At 51.4% G+C, this 15,608-nt stretch overlaps 1 protein-coding gene across 1 annotated transcript in view; it reads right to left on the reverse strand.

Moving 5' to 3' along the window:
- Positions 1–1,020: 1,020 nt before the first annotated feature.
- The window catches only part of LOC122543575 (uncharacterized), a 34,672-nt gene continuing 20,084 nt past the window's right edge, over positions 1,021–15,608 (reverse strand). Inside the window, exons 2-3 of the mRNA XM_087974875.1 lie at positions 6,488–6,586; positions 1,021–2,280 (exon numbers count right to left, since the gene is read on the reverse strand). Of these exons, the coding sequence (XP_087831001.1) occupies positions 1,096–2,280; positions 6,488–6,538 (1,236 nt within the window). The 5' untranslated portion in view covers positions 6,539–6,586 and the 3' untranslated portion in view covers positions 1,021–1,095. The remainder of the gene's footprint in view (positions 2,281–6,487; positions 6,587–15,608) is intronic.

Below are 15,608 nucleotides of genomic sequence, written 5' to 3' on the forward strand. Positions count from 1 at the left end.
CACAGGAACCCTGAGCTTCCCAGGGCAATGCCGTAACGCAAGGCACGGTGACCTCCTTGTTCGTGGAGTTTAAGCTCGCAGTATTACTCGTTAGGTTGCATGTGTCATAGAATCACTACACAGTGTGGAAGCAGGCCGTTCGGCCCATCAAGTCCATGACGATCCTCCGAAGAGCAGCCAACACGTACCCACCCCCGTACCCTATCCCCGTAACCTTGCTTTTCCCATAGCGAATCCAGTCTCACCCACACATTCCTGGGGACTATGGGTAATTTAGCACGGCCAATCCACTCTAACCTGCACACCCCTGGGCACTATGGGTAATTTAGCATGGCCAATCCACCCTAACCTGCACATCCCTGGGCACTATGATAATTAAGCACAGCCAATCCACCCTAACCAGCACATCCCCGGGCACTATGGGTAATTTAGCATGGCCAATCCACCCTAACCTACACATCCCTGGGCACTATGGGTAATTTAGCATGGCCAATCCACCCAAACCTGCACATCTCTGGGCATTATGGGTAATTTAGCACGGCCAATCCACCCAAACCTGCACATCTCTGGGCATTATGGGTAATTTAGCATGGCCAATCCACCCTAACCTGCACATCCCTGGGCACTATGGGTAATTTAGCACGGCCAATCCACCCTAACCTGCACATCCCTGGGCACTATGGGTAATTTAGCACGGCCAATCCACCCTAACCTGCACATCCCTGGGCACTATGGGTAATTTAGCACGGCCAATCCACCCTAACCTGCACATCCCAGGGCACTATGGGTAATTTAGCACGGCCAATCCACCCTAAACAAACCCACCTTTTGGACTGAGAGAGGAAACCCACACAGCCATGGGAGGGAGAACGTTGCAAACTCCACACAGACCGCCGCCCCCGAGGGTGGGATCGAACCCGGGTCCCTGGCACCACGAGGCAGCGGCGTTCGCTGCTAACTGAGCCTCTAACTTGTGTTCGAGACATTACCCATTGAAAATAAAAGCGTTCGAGACACAGCTAATTCGTTCGCCATTTATTCCGGCTGGAAACCGAGCTGGGAGGTCCGACGTGCGACTGACAGCATGCTCCGCACTCAGTGGTGAACCCGCTGGTGGGTCAGGAGGTAACAGGTCCGAGTGAAGGCCTTGCCACACTCGGCGCAGGTGAACGGCCTCTCCCCGGTGTGGACCCGCCGGTGCGTGGTCAGGTGGGAGGACTGCCGGAAGCCGGCCCCGCAGCGGGAGCAGCGGAAAGGCCTCTCCTCGGTGTGGACCCGCTGGTGGAGGATCAGCTCGCCGGTGCTCTTGAAGCGCTTGCCGCAGTCCCCGCACGGGTAGGGCCTCTCCTGGGAGTGGCGCCCCCGGTGGGAGGCCAGCTCCCCGGCGCTCCGCGCCCGCTTGCCGCAGTCCGGGCAGGCGTGGGGCCGCTCCTGGGCGTGGCGCCGCCGGTGGGCCCCCAGGTTCCCCCGGCTCTTGAAGCGGCGGCCGCACTCCGGGCAAGGGTGGGGACGCCGGTCGGTGTGGACGCACCGGTGGGACGCCAGCTCCCCCGGGCTCTTGAAGCGGCGGCCGCACTCCGGGCACCCGAAGGGCCACTCGTCGCTGTGGACCCGCCGGTGGGCCAGCAGGTTGCCCGGGCGCTTGTAGCCGCGCCCGCAGTCCGGGCACCGGAACGGTCTCCCCTCGGCGTGCACCAGCCGGTGCCGGCGGAGCTCCGCGGTGCCCTTGAAGGTCTTCGGGCAGTCGCCGCAGCGGAACGGCCTCTCCCCGGAGTGGACCAGCCCGTGGGCCGCCAGGTTCCCCCGGCTCTTGAAGCCCTTGCCGCAGTCGGGGCACCGGAAGGGCCTGGCCTCGCCGTGCACCCGCCGGTGGGAGGCCAGGTTGCTGGCGCTCTTGCAGCCCTTGCCGCAGTCGGGGCAGGCGAAAGGCCGCCGGTCGGAGTGCAGGCGCCGGTGGGAGGCCAGGTCGGCCGGGCCCTTGTAGCGCCCCCCGCAGTCCGGGCAGCGGAACGGCCGCTCCTCGGTGTGGACCAGCCGGTGCCGCAGCAGGGCGGAGGAGCGGGCGAAGGCCTTGCCGCACTCGGAGCAGGGGTACGGCCTCTCGCCGGCGTGGCCGCGCACGTGCCGCCCCAGGTCGGACGCCCGCCGGAAGCCTCGCCCGCACGCCCAGCAGGTGTGCGGTCTCTCCAGAGCGGCGCCCTCTTCCTTGGCGGCCGGGCGCTCTGATCCGGGGCTCCGAGCCGGTCCGCGCTCCGCAACTCCCTCCGCCTCTCTCATCGCCTGCGAAGGAAGACAAGGGTGAGGCCGCGCCGTTGAACCGAATCCGTCCGCCCGTCTCGGAAAGCGAGCGGCGAAAACGGTCGGGCTGTTGTAAATCAGGCAGCATCAGGAGGTGGAGTTGAAGGTGAACAGCAGTTCCCCCCCCCCACCCCCACCCCCGAGGTTTTGGAGGGGGCCGGATTTGAAACCTAAGGGGGTATGGGTGCGTTCTGAGAAGATTCGTTTGAGGTTCTGGATGGTAGCTGAGCTGGAAGGCTCGTTTTTGAGGTAGAGTCAGAGAGATGTCCAGCACGGAAACAGACCCTTCGGTCCAACCCGTCCATGCCGACCAGATATCCCAACCCCAATCTAGTCCCACCTGCCAGCACCCGGCCCATATCCCTCCAAACCCTTCCTATTCATATACCCATCCAGATGCCTCTTAAATGTTGCAATTGTACCAGCCTCCACCACTTCCTCTGGCAGCTCATTCCATACACGTACCACCCTCTGCGTGAAACAAATGCCCCGTAGGTCTCTTTCATCTCTTTCCCCTCTCACCCTAAACCTAAGCCCCTCTAGTTCTGGACTCCCCGACCCCAGGGAAAAGACTTTGCCTATTTACCCCTATCCATGCCCCCTCATAATTTGGTAAACCCCTACTTCCCGAGTACGGTGACGGAACGTCTGAAAACCGACCTTCCAGCTCAGCGAGCTAACCTACGACCAGAACGAGAAGGCACCTTCTCAAGGCGTGGGGAGAAAGATTTAGAAGTGATCTGGGGGCTGGGGTGGCAAAGTTTTCCCACACGGAGGCTGGTTTGCGCGTGGGGCGAGCGGCCAAGGGGAAGTGGTGGGACCCTGGCACAGTTCCAAGATTTACAAAACCTTTGGGGTGGGGATGAACGGGAAGGGCTTGCGGGGTTCTGGGCTGGGTGAGGCTAGTTGGAGACTGAAACGAAGAAACTGCGGATGGCTGGGATCCGAAGGGGACAGGCGGGAGGCTGGAAGAAGGCTGCGTCAGGAGGTGGGCAAGGCAACGTTTCTGGTGGGGTTATTCACCTGACATTCACCAAGGGCTCCTTAGACAGCACTTTCCCAACACACACGCCCCTCTACCGTCTAGAAGGACAAGGGGCAGCGAGATACACGTGGAACACCACCACACACCCCCCACCCACCCTGCAAGATCACCCCCTTCTCCGAGCCACTCCCCGTCCAGACTCGGAACTGCATTGGCCGTTCCTTCCTGGGTCAGAATCCTGGGATTCCCCTCCCCCTGAGTCAACTCACAGGAGGTGGACTGCAGTGGTTCAAGAAGGCAGCTCACCACTCATCCAACCTCCTCGAGGGGCAACTAGGGACGGGCTATAAATGTAGGGACCAGCCAGCTGTAACCCGCACCCCACAAAATGAGCAATTTCACAAAATAACTAAGAGAGAGAGTGAGCAGGCGGGATGATGGTTTCGTGGAGAGAGATGAGGGAGGGAGGTGGGACAGGGTGGAAAGTGAGTGTTGGACAGAGAAGGTGAAGCGAAAGAGACGTGGGTTGGGGGGGTGGGGAGAGAAAGGGGGGAGGGGAGAGATGGAGAATCGAAAGAGGGGGATGGCAGGATGAGACAGAGGGGCGGAAGGGCCGGAGAGGGAGTGAGGGAAGGGCAGGAACAGCGAGAGAGATGGAGAGAGGGAAGGAAGGGAGAGGGAAAGGGGGGAGGAAGGGAAAGAGAGAGAGAGAGAGAGAAGGAAGGGAAAGGGAGAGAGGAGGGAGGGAAAGAGAGAGAGGGGGAGGAAGGGAGTGGGAGAAGGGGGAAGAGAAAAAGAGCAAGGCGGAGGAAGAGAAAGAGAGGGAGGAGGAAGGGAAAGAGAGAAAATGGAGGAGGGAGGGAGAGAAAGAGAGAGGAGGAAGGGAAACAGAGAGGGGAGGAGGGTGCGAAGGAGAGAGGTGGAGGGAGAGAAAGAGAGAGGGGAGGAAGGAAAAGAGAGTGGGAGGAAGGGAAGGAGAGAAAGGAGGAAGGGAATAAGAGAAAGAGGGTGAGGAAGAGAAAGAGAGATGGGAGGGAAGAAGGAAGAGGAAGGTAGAGAGGGGAGGAAGGGAGAGAGAGAGAGAGAGAGAGCGAGAGAGAGAGAGAGAGAGAAGGAAGAGAGGATGTTATTAAATTGGAAAGAGTGCAGAAGACATTTACATGGATGTTGCCAGGTCTGAAGGGTTTGAGTTATAGGGAGAGGTTGAACAAGCCCGGACATTTTTCTTTAGAGCGTGAGACTGGGGGGGGGGGGGGGGGACACCTTATAGAGGTGTATAAGATCATGAGAGGCATGGAGAGGGTGAATGCACTCAGCCTCTTTCCCAGGGTTGGGGAATGGAGGACTAGAGGGCATCAGTTTAAGGTTAAAGAGGGAAGAACAAAAGGGAACCTGAGGGACAATGTTTTCACACAGGATATGGAATGAGCTGCCAGCGGAAGTGGTTGGCGGGGATTCATGAACAACATCTAAAAGGCCTTTGGACAAATACGTCGATAGGAAAGGATATGGGGAATGGGGGGGGGGGGGGGGGGCTTAATGTGGACGGACATTTTGGTCGGCATGGGCCAGTTTGGGCCGAAGGGCCTGCCTCTCCTTGCTGTAGGACTCTGTGACTCAATGATACAGGCCAGCCCTGAATCGATCCATCTCGGCTCGATTCTGTGAAGGACGTCCACATGAAATTCAAAGCCAAACACAGTGGTTTCCAGGCACCTGAAACTCCTGACAGCGTCAGACTGTTAACCAGGAAGCAATAAAGGGAGCGAACCTTTCAGTGTGTGCAGAATGAATTACAGTTAGGCTCCTGTGTGCTTTCCTGTTTGGGTATTGGGGGCTTGGATGTGGAAGGGAAATACTCTCCAACGCAGGAATTCCCGATGTCCTTTAAGAGGTTAGTCCGTCCTGGTTTCTCTCAGAGAGGTTTTGAGTCAGGCCGGCTTGGAAAGCCAGCTTGTGAGACATTAGGTTTTTGTTTTCCCCCCCTAAAGTTGGAACAATAGCAGCAGCCTGGCCGGGTGTGGCCAGCCCTCATAGACCGGGATTTCTGATTTTTTTTTTGGTTGGCTTTAAGCAGTTGCTGTTGGGAGTTTTTAAGAGGGAGAAGCGATCTCCACGTTACTAGATTAGATTACTTTTAGATGACTTACAGCGTGGAAACAAGCCCTTCGGCCCAACAAGTCCACACCGACCCGCCGAAGCGCAACCCACCCAGACCTATTCCCCTACACTTACCCCTTCACCTAACACTACGGGGCAATTTAGCACGGCCAATTCACCTTGACCTGCACATCTTGGGACTGTGGGAGGAAACCGGAGCACCCGGAGGAAACCCACGCAGACACGGGGAGAACGTGCAAACTCCGCACAGACAGTTCCCCGAGGCGGGAATTGAACCCGGGTCTTTGGCGCTGTGAGGCAGCAGTGCTAACCACTGTGCCATCTGTGCCACCCACTATGGCTGGGAGCTGGGATTTCTGGGTTACCTGTCAGACAAATCTATTTTTCTGAATTTGCCCATTTTTGCCAAGTGGTGTGTTCATGAGATGTTACTGTATTGGAACAGTTAATAAGTAATAATTACATTTTCCAGTGGGGTTAAGTTATTTTAAAGTTGTCTTTCTTTGGTTGCATTTTAACCATAGTGTTGGAAGAAATGGCTAAGTTTTGCTTAAGGTTGGGTACTTTGACCAATCGAGTTGCATCTGGAACACAGCACCTCACGTTTGCCTTTAACGTCAGAAGAGGTTAGGGTCCGGGCTACCTTCTTAGTATATTCTCAGGAAGTCTGGTGTGGTCCCTAACACAGACTACAGGAAGACTGAAGCTGGTAAATCAACTGGGAGGTCTACAGCACACAAGGATGGCCCTTCGGCCCACTGAGTCTGTGCAAGCACCGAACGGTTCGCATCCCGTTTTCCTGCACTTGGCCCGCAGCCTTGCGTGTCTTGTGACAGCTAAATACCGACGCTGCTGGACAACGCCACTGGGAAGCTTTATGTACACGTGGCAGGAGAGGTTAGGGAAACGTCAACGGCAGAGGAGCAACTCAGAGGTGATTGTGCAGGATTGAGATGGAACAGAGCGCGGGACGGGCATAGCTCTGATCCCTACCGAGACAGCTTCAGCAACCGCAAGTCGCAGAACGACAACACAAAAGCACCAAAGTCTAAAATGGAGGAGAACAGGCCGCCTAAGACTCACCTCCGAGCCCATTTCATTTCCAGGTTGAAAATCCTGCCATTGGAACGACATCAGGAGCACAGCAGCCAGAGGAAACTCCGGTTGAACTTCACCAGTTCCCTGCGAAGGAAGTTTACACAGTCTCAGTTGAGAATCAGAAGAGGCGAGCATTTCTCTTGGAGCGAGTGGGGCAGATCCACTCCTTCCCACGCTGGGCGGGAGGGCTTTGCGAAACCCGGTCCACGGTGAGAACTTTACAACAGTCTCTCCTCCTGTTTCCTGGATCGGGAATTAATTCAGCAGATTCGGAGGCAAGTCAATTGAGATTCAACCTTGGGATGAAGGGACCCGTCCAGAGAAGGGAATTCCGAAACCCTTCGGATTTGGGGGCGACACATCCTGAAAAGCGCGTGGGTCTGAGGGGATTCACAGTGACCGCGACGCAGCATCAAAATCTAGAGGCTTCCCATTTACCACTGAGATGCGGAGAAGTCTCCTCTCTCTGAGCGTCATTAGTCATGAAGAGCAGAGGTAATTTAATACATTCATAGAGTCACAGAGATGTACAGCACAGAAATAGACCCTTCGGTCCAACCCGTCCATGTGACCAGATATCCCAGCACAATCTAGTCCCACCTGCCAACACCCGGCCCATATCCCTCCAAACCCTTCCTATTCATATACCCATCCAGATGCCTTTTGAATGTTTCAATTCTACTCGACTCCACCACACCCTCTGGCAGCTCATTCCATACACGTACCACCCTCTGCATGAAAAAGCTGCCCCTTAGGTCTCTTTTATATCTTTCCTGTCTCACCCTAACCCAATGCCCCTCTAGCTCTGGACTCCCTGACCCAGGGAAAAGACCTTGTCTATTTATCCTATCCATGCCCCTCATGATTTTATAAACCTCTATAAGGTCACCCCTCAGCCTCCGACGCTCCGGGGAAAATAGCCCCAGACTGTTCAGCCTCTCCCTGTAGCTCAGACCCTCCAACCCTGGCAATATCCTTGTAAATCTTTTCTGAACCTTTTCAAGTTTCACAACATCTTTCCGATAGGAAGGAGACCAGAATTGCACGCAATATTCCAACAGTGGCCTAACCAATGTCCTGTACAGCCGCAACATGACCTCCCAACTCCTGTACTCAATACTCTGACCAATAAGGGAAAGTATACCAAACGCCACCTTCACTATCCTATCTATCTGTGACTCTCAAGAAACTATGAACCTGCACTCCAAGGTCTCTTTGTTCAGCAATACTCCCCAGGAGCTCACCATTAAGTGTATAAGTCCTGCTAAGATTTGCTTTCCCAAAATGCGGCACCTCGCATTTATCTGAATTAAACCCCATCTGCCACTCCTCAGCCCATTGGCCCATCTGGTTAAGTGTGATGCTGGAAAAGTACAGCAGGTCAGGCAGCATCCAGGGAGCAGGAAAATCGACATTTCGGGCAAAAGCCCTTCATTAGGAAGGGCTGATAAAGGGCTTTTGCCCGAAACGTCGATTTCCCTGCTCCTCGGATGCTGCCTGACCTGCTGTGCTTTTCCAGCAGCGCTCTGATCTAAACTCTGGTTTCCAGCATCTGCAGTCCTCACTATTGCCCATCTGATCAAGATCCTGTTGTAATCTGAGGTAACCCTCTTCGCTGTCCACGACACCCTCCAATTTTGGAGTCATCTGCAAACTTACTAACTGTACCTCTTATGCTCGCACCCAAATCATTTATATAAATGCCGAAAAGTAGAGGGCCCAGCACCGATCCTTGTGGCACTCCACTGGTCACAGGCCTCCAGTCTGAAAAACAACCCTCCACCACCACCCTCTGTCTTCTACCTTTGAGCTAGTTCTGTATCCAAATGGCTGGTTCTCCCTGTGTTCCATGAGATCTAACCTTGCTAACCAGTCTCCCATGGGGAACCTTGTTGAACACCTTACTGAAGTCCATTTGGATCACATCTTCAAGGTGGAGTTCGGCCGAATTTCAATCTAGCCACGATCCTAGTTAATGGTAGAGTGATGGAGTCAATCAATATGGGGGTTGGCCTCCAAGAGAAGGGGAAAAACTCAGATGCCCTCTCTTGGGAAACAAGGCAGGGCAAATGACTGAGGTGCTGGGGGGAGGGGGGTACTGGTCATAATTCTACTAGCTGTAAGATAGTTACGGAAAAGGATGGGTCCGGTCCACAAGTTTAAGCTCTACGTTTTGATGGTATCAGTCAGGAACTTGCAAACGTTGACTTCGGGGGGTGGGGGTGGGGGAGGCTGCTCGCAGGTAAAGGGTCGGCTGGCAAGTGGGAGGCTTTCGAAAGTGAGGCAACGGGAGGTCAGGGCCAGCGTGTCCCTGTTAGCGTGAAGGGCAGGGAGTAGGGAACACGAGAGACATTGAGGCTCTGGTCAAGGAAGAGGAGGAGGGATATGTCGGGCACAGACAGCCAGGTTCAAGTGAGTGCCTTGACGAGTGTAGGAAGTGCACTAAAGAAGGAAATCAGAACAGGACAAGAAAAGGGGACATGAGATAACTTTGGCAGATAAGGTAAAGGAGAACCCAAAGAGATTCTGCGAGTATATTAAGGGCAGAAGGGGAGGGAGAGAATAGGGTGCCTTAACGATCACAGAGGCTGTCCGCGTGTGAATCCACAGGAGATGGGTACGCGCTGAGACGAATATTTCTCATCAGTGCTCAGCATGGAGAAAGACATGGAAGGTTGGAGACTGTAAACCTTCATCCATTCCTCACCAGGTTACAAACACAGCCCGTCACGCGCCCTGCACCTCATTGCACCGAGACAGAGGATGTGAGACAACCCTTCTCCGTATTGGGGCAGTCAAAAGATGAGGAGCATGGGTCAGATGTTTTGAGCAGCTCCAAAATTGGAGGGCGGGGGTGGTTAATATATAGAATAATAGGTAACCAGGGAGGGAGTTACAGACTGGAATCTAATCGAGGGGTTTAGGGTGGATTATACACAGAATAACAGATACCCGGGAGGGAGTTACAGACTGGAATCTAATCGAGGGGTTCAGGGTGGATTATACACAGAATAACAGATACCCGGGAGGGAGTTACAGACTGGAATCTAATCGAGGGGTTTAGGGTGGATTATACACAGAATAACAGATACCCGGGAGGAAGTTACAGATTGGAAACTAATCGAGGGGTTTAGGGTGGATTATACACAGAATAACAGATACCCGGGAGGGAGTTACAGACTGGAATCTAATCGAGGGGTTTAGGGTGGATTATATACAGAATAACAGACACCCAGGAGGAAGTTACACATTGGAAACTAATCGAGGGGTTCGGGGTGGTTTATACACAGAATAACAGATAGCCAGGAGGAAGTTACAGATTGGAAACTAATCGAGGGGTTCGGGGTGGTTTATACACAGAATAACAGATACCTGGCAGGGAGTTACAGACTGGAATCTAATCGAGGGGTTCGGGGTGGTTTATATACAGAATAACAGATACCCGGGAGGGAGTTACAGACTGGAATCTGATCAAGGGGTTCGGGGTGGTTTATATACAGAATAACAGATACTCTGGGAGTGATTTACAGACTGGAATCTAATCGAGGGATTCGGGGTGGTTTATATACAGAATAACAGATACCCCGGGAGGGAGTTACAGACTGGAATCTAATCGAGGGGTTCGGGGTGGTTGAGATACAGAATAACAGATACCCGGAAGGGAGTTACAGACTGGAATCTAATCGAGGGGTTTAGGGTGGATTATATACAGAATAACAGATACCCGGGAGGGAGTTACAGACTGGAATCCAATCGAGGGGTTCGGGGTGGTTAATATACAGAATAACAGATTACCCGGGAGGGGGTTACAGACTGGAATCTAATCGAGGGGTTCGGGGTGGTTTATATACAGAATAACAGATACCTGGGAGGGAGTTACAGACTGGAATCTGATCCAGGGGTTTGGGGCGGTTTATATACAGAATAACAGATAGCCGGGAGGGAGTTACAGACTGGAATCTAATCCAGAGGTTCGGGGTGGTGTATATACAGAATAACAGATACCCGGGAGGGAGTTACAGACTGGAATCTAATCGAGGGGTTCGGGGGGTTTATATACAGAATAACAGATACTCTGGGAGTGATTTACAGACTGGAATCTAATCGAGGGGTGCGGGGTGGTTTATGTACAGAATAACAGATACCCGGGAGTGAGTTACAGACTGGAATCTAATCGAGGGGTTCGGGGTGGTGTATATACAGAATAACAGATACCCGGGTGGGAGTTACAGACTGGAATCTAATCGAGGGGTTCGGGGGGTTTATATACAGAATAACATATACCCCGGGAGGGAGTTACAGACTGGAATCTAATCGAGGGGTTCGGGGTGGTTTATATACAGAATAACAGATACCCCGGGAGGGAGTTACAGACTGGAATCTAATCGAGGGGTTCGGGGTGGTTTATATACAGAATAACAGATACCCGGGAGGGAGTTACAGACTGGAATCTAATCGAGGGGTTCGGGGTGGTGTATATACAGAATAACAGATACTTGGGAGGGAGTTACAGACTGGAATCTGACCCAGGTGTTCGGGGTGGTTTATATACAGAATAACAGATACCCGGGAGGGAGTTTCAGACTGGAATCTAATCGAGGGGTTCGGGGTGGTTTATATACAGGATAACAGATACCCGGGAGGGAGTTACAGACTGGAATATAATCGAGGGGTTCGGGGTGGTTTATATACAGAATAACAGATACCCCGGGAGGGAGTTACAGACTGGAATCTGATCCAGGGGTTCGGGGTGGTTTATATACAGAATAACAGATAGCCGGGAGGGAGTTACAGACTGGAATCTAATCCAGGGGTTCGGGGTGGTTTATATACAGAATAACAGATACCTGGGAGGGAGTTACAGACTGGAATCTAATTGAGGGGTTCGGGGTGGTTCATATACAGAATAACAGATACCCGGGGAGGGAGTTACAGACTGGAATCTAATTGAGGGGTTCGGGGTGGGGTTTATATACAGAATAACAGATACCCGGGAGGGAGTTACAGACTGGAATCTAATCGAGGGGTTCGGGGTGGTTTATATACAGAATAACAGATACCCCGGGATGGAGTTACAGACTGGAATCTGACCCAGGGGTTCGGGGTGGTTTATATACAGAATAACAGATACCCCGGGAGGGAGATACAGACTGGAATCTGATCCAGGGGTTCAGGGTGGTTTATATACAGAATAACAGATACCCCGGGAGGGAGTTACAGACTGAAATCTGATCCAGGGGTTCAGGGTGGTTTATATACAGAATAAGAGATACCCTGGAAGGGAGTTACACACTGGAATCTAATCGAGGGGTTCAGGGTGGTTTATATACAGAATAACAGATACCCCGGGAGGGAGTTACAGACTGGAATCTAATCGAGGGGTTCGGGGTGGTTTATATACAGAATAACAGTTACCCAGGAGGGAGTTACAGACTGGAAAATAATCGAGGGGTTCGGGGTGGTTTATATACAGAATAACAGATATCCGGGAGGGAGTTACAGACTGGAATCTAATCGAGGAGTTTGGGGTGGTTTATATACAGAATAACAGATACCCCGGGAGTGAGTTACAGACTGGAATCTAATCCAGGGGTTCAGGGTGGTTTATATACAAATTAACAGATACCCCGGGAGGGTGTTACAGACTGGAATCTGATCCAGAGGTTCGGGGTGGTTTATATACAGAATAACAGATACCCTGGGAGGGAGTTACAGACTGGAATCTAATCGAGGGTTTCGAGGTGGTTTATATACAGAATAACAGATACCCCGGGAATGAGTTACAGACTGGAATCTAATCGAGGGGCTCGGGGTGGTTTATATACAGAATAACAGATACCCCGGGAGGGAGTTACAGACTGGAATCTAATCGAGGGGTTCAGGGTGGTTTATATAGAGAATAACAGATACCCCGGGAGGGAGTTACAGACTGGAATCTAATCGAGGGGTTCGGGGTGGTTTATATACAGAAAAACAGATACCCCGGGAATGAGTTACAGACTGGAATCTAATCGAGGGGTTCGGGGTGGTTTATATACAGAATAACAGATACCCGGGAGTGAGTTACAGACTGGAATCTAATCGAGGTGTTCGGGGTGGTTTATATACAGAATAAAAGATACCTGGGAGGGAGTTACAGACTGGAATCTAATCGAGGGATTCGGGGTGGTTTATATACAGAATAACAGATACCCGGGAGTGAGTTACAGAGTGAATCTAATCGAGGGGTTCGGGGTGGTTTATTTATAGAATAACAGATACCCGGGAGGGAGTTACAGACTGGAATCTAATCGAGGGGTTTGGGGTGGTTTATATACAGAATAACAGATACCCTGGGAGGGAGTTACAGACTGAAATCTAATCGAGGGGTTCGGGGTGGTTTATATACAGAATAACAGATACCCGGGAGGGAGTTACAGACTGGAATATAATCGAGGGGTTCGGGGTGGTTTATATACAGAGTAACAGATACCCGGGAGGGAGTTACAGACTGGAATCTAATCGAGCGGTTCGGGATGGTTTATATACAGAATAACAGATACCCGGGAGTGAGTTACAGACTGGAATCTAAATGAGGGGTTCGGGGTGGTTTATATACAGAATAACAGATACCCGGGAGTGAGTTACAGAGTGGAATCTAATCGAGGGGTTTAGGGTGGTTTATATACAGAATAACAGATACCCCGGGAGGGAGTTACAGACTGGAATCTGACCCAGGGGTTCGGGGTGGTTTAGATACAGAATAACAGATACCCCGGGAGGGAGTTACAGACTGGAATCTGATCCAGGTGTTCAGGGTGGTTTATATACAGAATAACAGATACCCCGGGAGGGAGTTACAGACTGGAATCTGATCCAGGGGTTCGGGGTGGTTTATACACAGAATAACAGATACCCTGGGAGGGAGTTACAGACTGGAATCTAATCGAGGGGTTCGGGGTGGTTTATATACAGAATAACAGATACCACGGGAATGAGTTACAGACTGGAATCTAATCGAGGGGCTCGGGGTGGTTTATATACAGAATAACAGATACCCCGGGAGGGAGTTACAGACTGGAATCTAATCGAGGGGTTCAGGGTGGTTTATATAGAGAATAACAGATACCCCGGGAGGGAGTTACAGACTGGAATCTAATCGAGGGGTTCGGGGTGGTTTATATACAGAATAACAGATACCCCGGGAATGAGTTACAGACTGGAATCTAATCGAGGGGTTCGGGGTGGTTTATATACAGAATAACAGATACCCGGGAGGGAGTTACAGACTGGAATATAATCGAGGGATTCGGGGTGGTTTATATACAGAATAACAGATACCCTGGGAGGGAGTTACAGACTGGAATCTAATCGAGGGGTTCGGGGTGGTTTATGTACAGAATAACAGATACCCGGGAGTGAGTTACAGAGTGGAATCTAATCGAGGGGTTCGGGGTGGTTTATATACAGAATAACAGATACCTGGGAGGGAGTTACAGACTGGAATCTAATCGAGGGGTTCGGGGTGGTTTATATACAGAATAACAGATACCCCGGTAGTGAGTTACAGAGTGGAATCTAATCGAGGGGTTTAGGGTGGTTTATATACAGAATAACAGATACCCGGGGAGTGAGTTACAGACTGGAATCTAATCGAGGGGTTCGGGGTGGTTTATATACAGAATAACAGATACCACGGGAATGAGTTACAGACTGGAATATAATCGAGGGGTTCGGGGTGGTTTATATACAGAATAACAGATACCCGGGAGTGAGTTACAGACTGGAATCTGATCCAGGGGTTCGGGGTGGTTTATATAGAGAATAACAGATACCCGGGAGTGAGTTACAGACTGTAATCTAATCGAGGGGTTCGGGGTGGTGTATATACAGAATAACAGATACCCGGCAGGGAGTTACAGACTGGAATCTGATCCAGGGGTTCGGGGTGGTTTATATACAGAATAACAGATACCCGGGAGGGAGTTACAGACTGGAATCTGATCCAGGGGTTCGGGGTGGTTTATATACAGAATAACAGATACCCGGGAGGGAGTTACAGACTGGAATATAATCGAGGGGTTCGGGATGGTTTATATACAGAATAACAGATACCCAGGAGAGAGTTACAGACTGGAATCTAATCGAAGAGGTTTAGGGTGGTTTATATACAGAATAACAGATACCCGGGAGGGAGTTACAGACTGGAATCTAATCGAGGGGTTTGGGGTGGTTTATATACAGAATAACAGATACCCAGGAGGGAGTTACAGACTGGAATCTAATCGATGTGTTCGGGGTGGTTTATATACAGAATAACAGATACCTGGGAGGGAGTTACAGACTGAAATCTAATCCAGGGGTTCGGGGTGGTTTATATACAGAATAACAGATACCCGGGAGGGAGTTACAGACTGGAATCTGATCCAGGGGTTCGGGGTGGTTTATATAGAGAATAACAGATACCCGGGAGGGAGTTACAGACTGGAATCTGATCCAGGGGTTCGGGGTGGTTTATATACAGAATAACAGATACCCGGGAGTGAGTTACAGACTGGAATCTAATCGAGGGGTTCGGGGTGGTTTATATACAGAATAACAGATACCCGGGAGTGAGTTACAGAGTGGAATCTAATCGAGGGTTTAGGGTGGTTTATATACAGAATAACAGATACCCCGGGAATGAGTTACAGACTGGAATCTAATCGAGGGGTTCGGGGTGGTTTATATACAGAATAACAGATACCCGGGAGTGAGTTACAGACTGGAATATAATCGAGGTGTTCGGGGTGGTTTATATACAGAATAAAAGATACCTGGGAGGGAGTTACAGACTGGAATCTAATCGAGGGATTCGGGGTGGTTTATATACAGAATAACAGATACCCGGGAGTGAGTTAGAGAGTGAATCTAATCGAGGGGTTCGGGGTGGTTTATATACAGAATAACAGATACCCGGGGAGTGAGTTACAGACTGGAATCTAATCGAGGGGTTTGGGGTGGTTTATATACAGAATAACAGATACCCTGGGAGGGAGTTACAGACTGGAATCTAATCGAGGGGTTCGGGGTGGTTTATATACAGAATAACAGATACCCGGGAGGGAGTTACAGACTGGAATATAAT

This window comes from Chiloscyllium plagiosum, unplaced genomic scaffold (genome assembly GCF_037043375.1).
Source record: "Chiloscyllium plagiosum isolate Xiang-an unplaced genomic scaffold, Cpla_swu_hap1 HiC_scaffold_27, whole genome shotgun sequence".
Lineage (NCBI taxonomy): Eukaryota > Metazoa > Chordata > Chondrichthyes > Orectolobiformes > Hemiscylliidae > Chiloscyllium > Chiloscyllium plagiosum.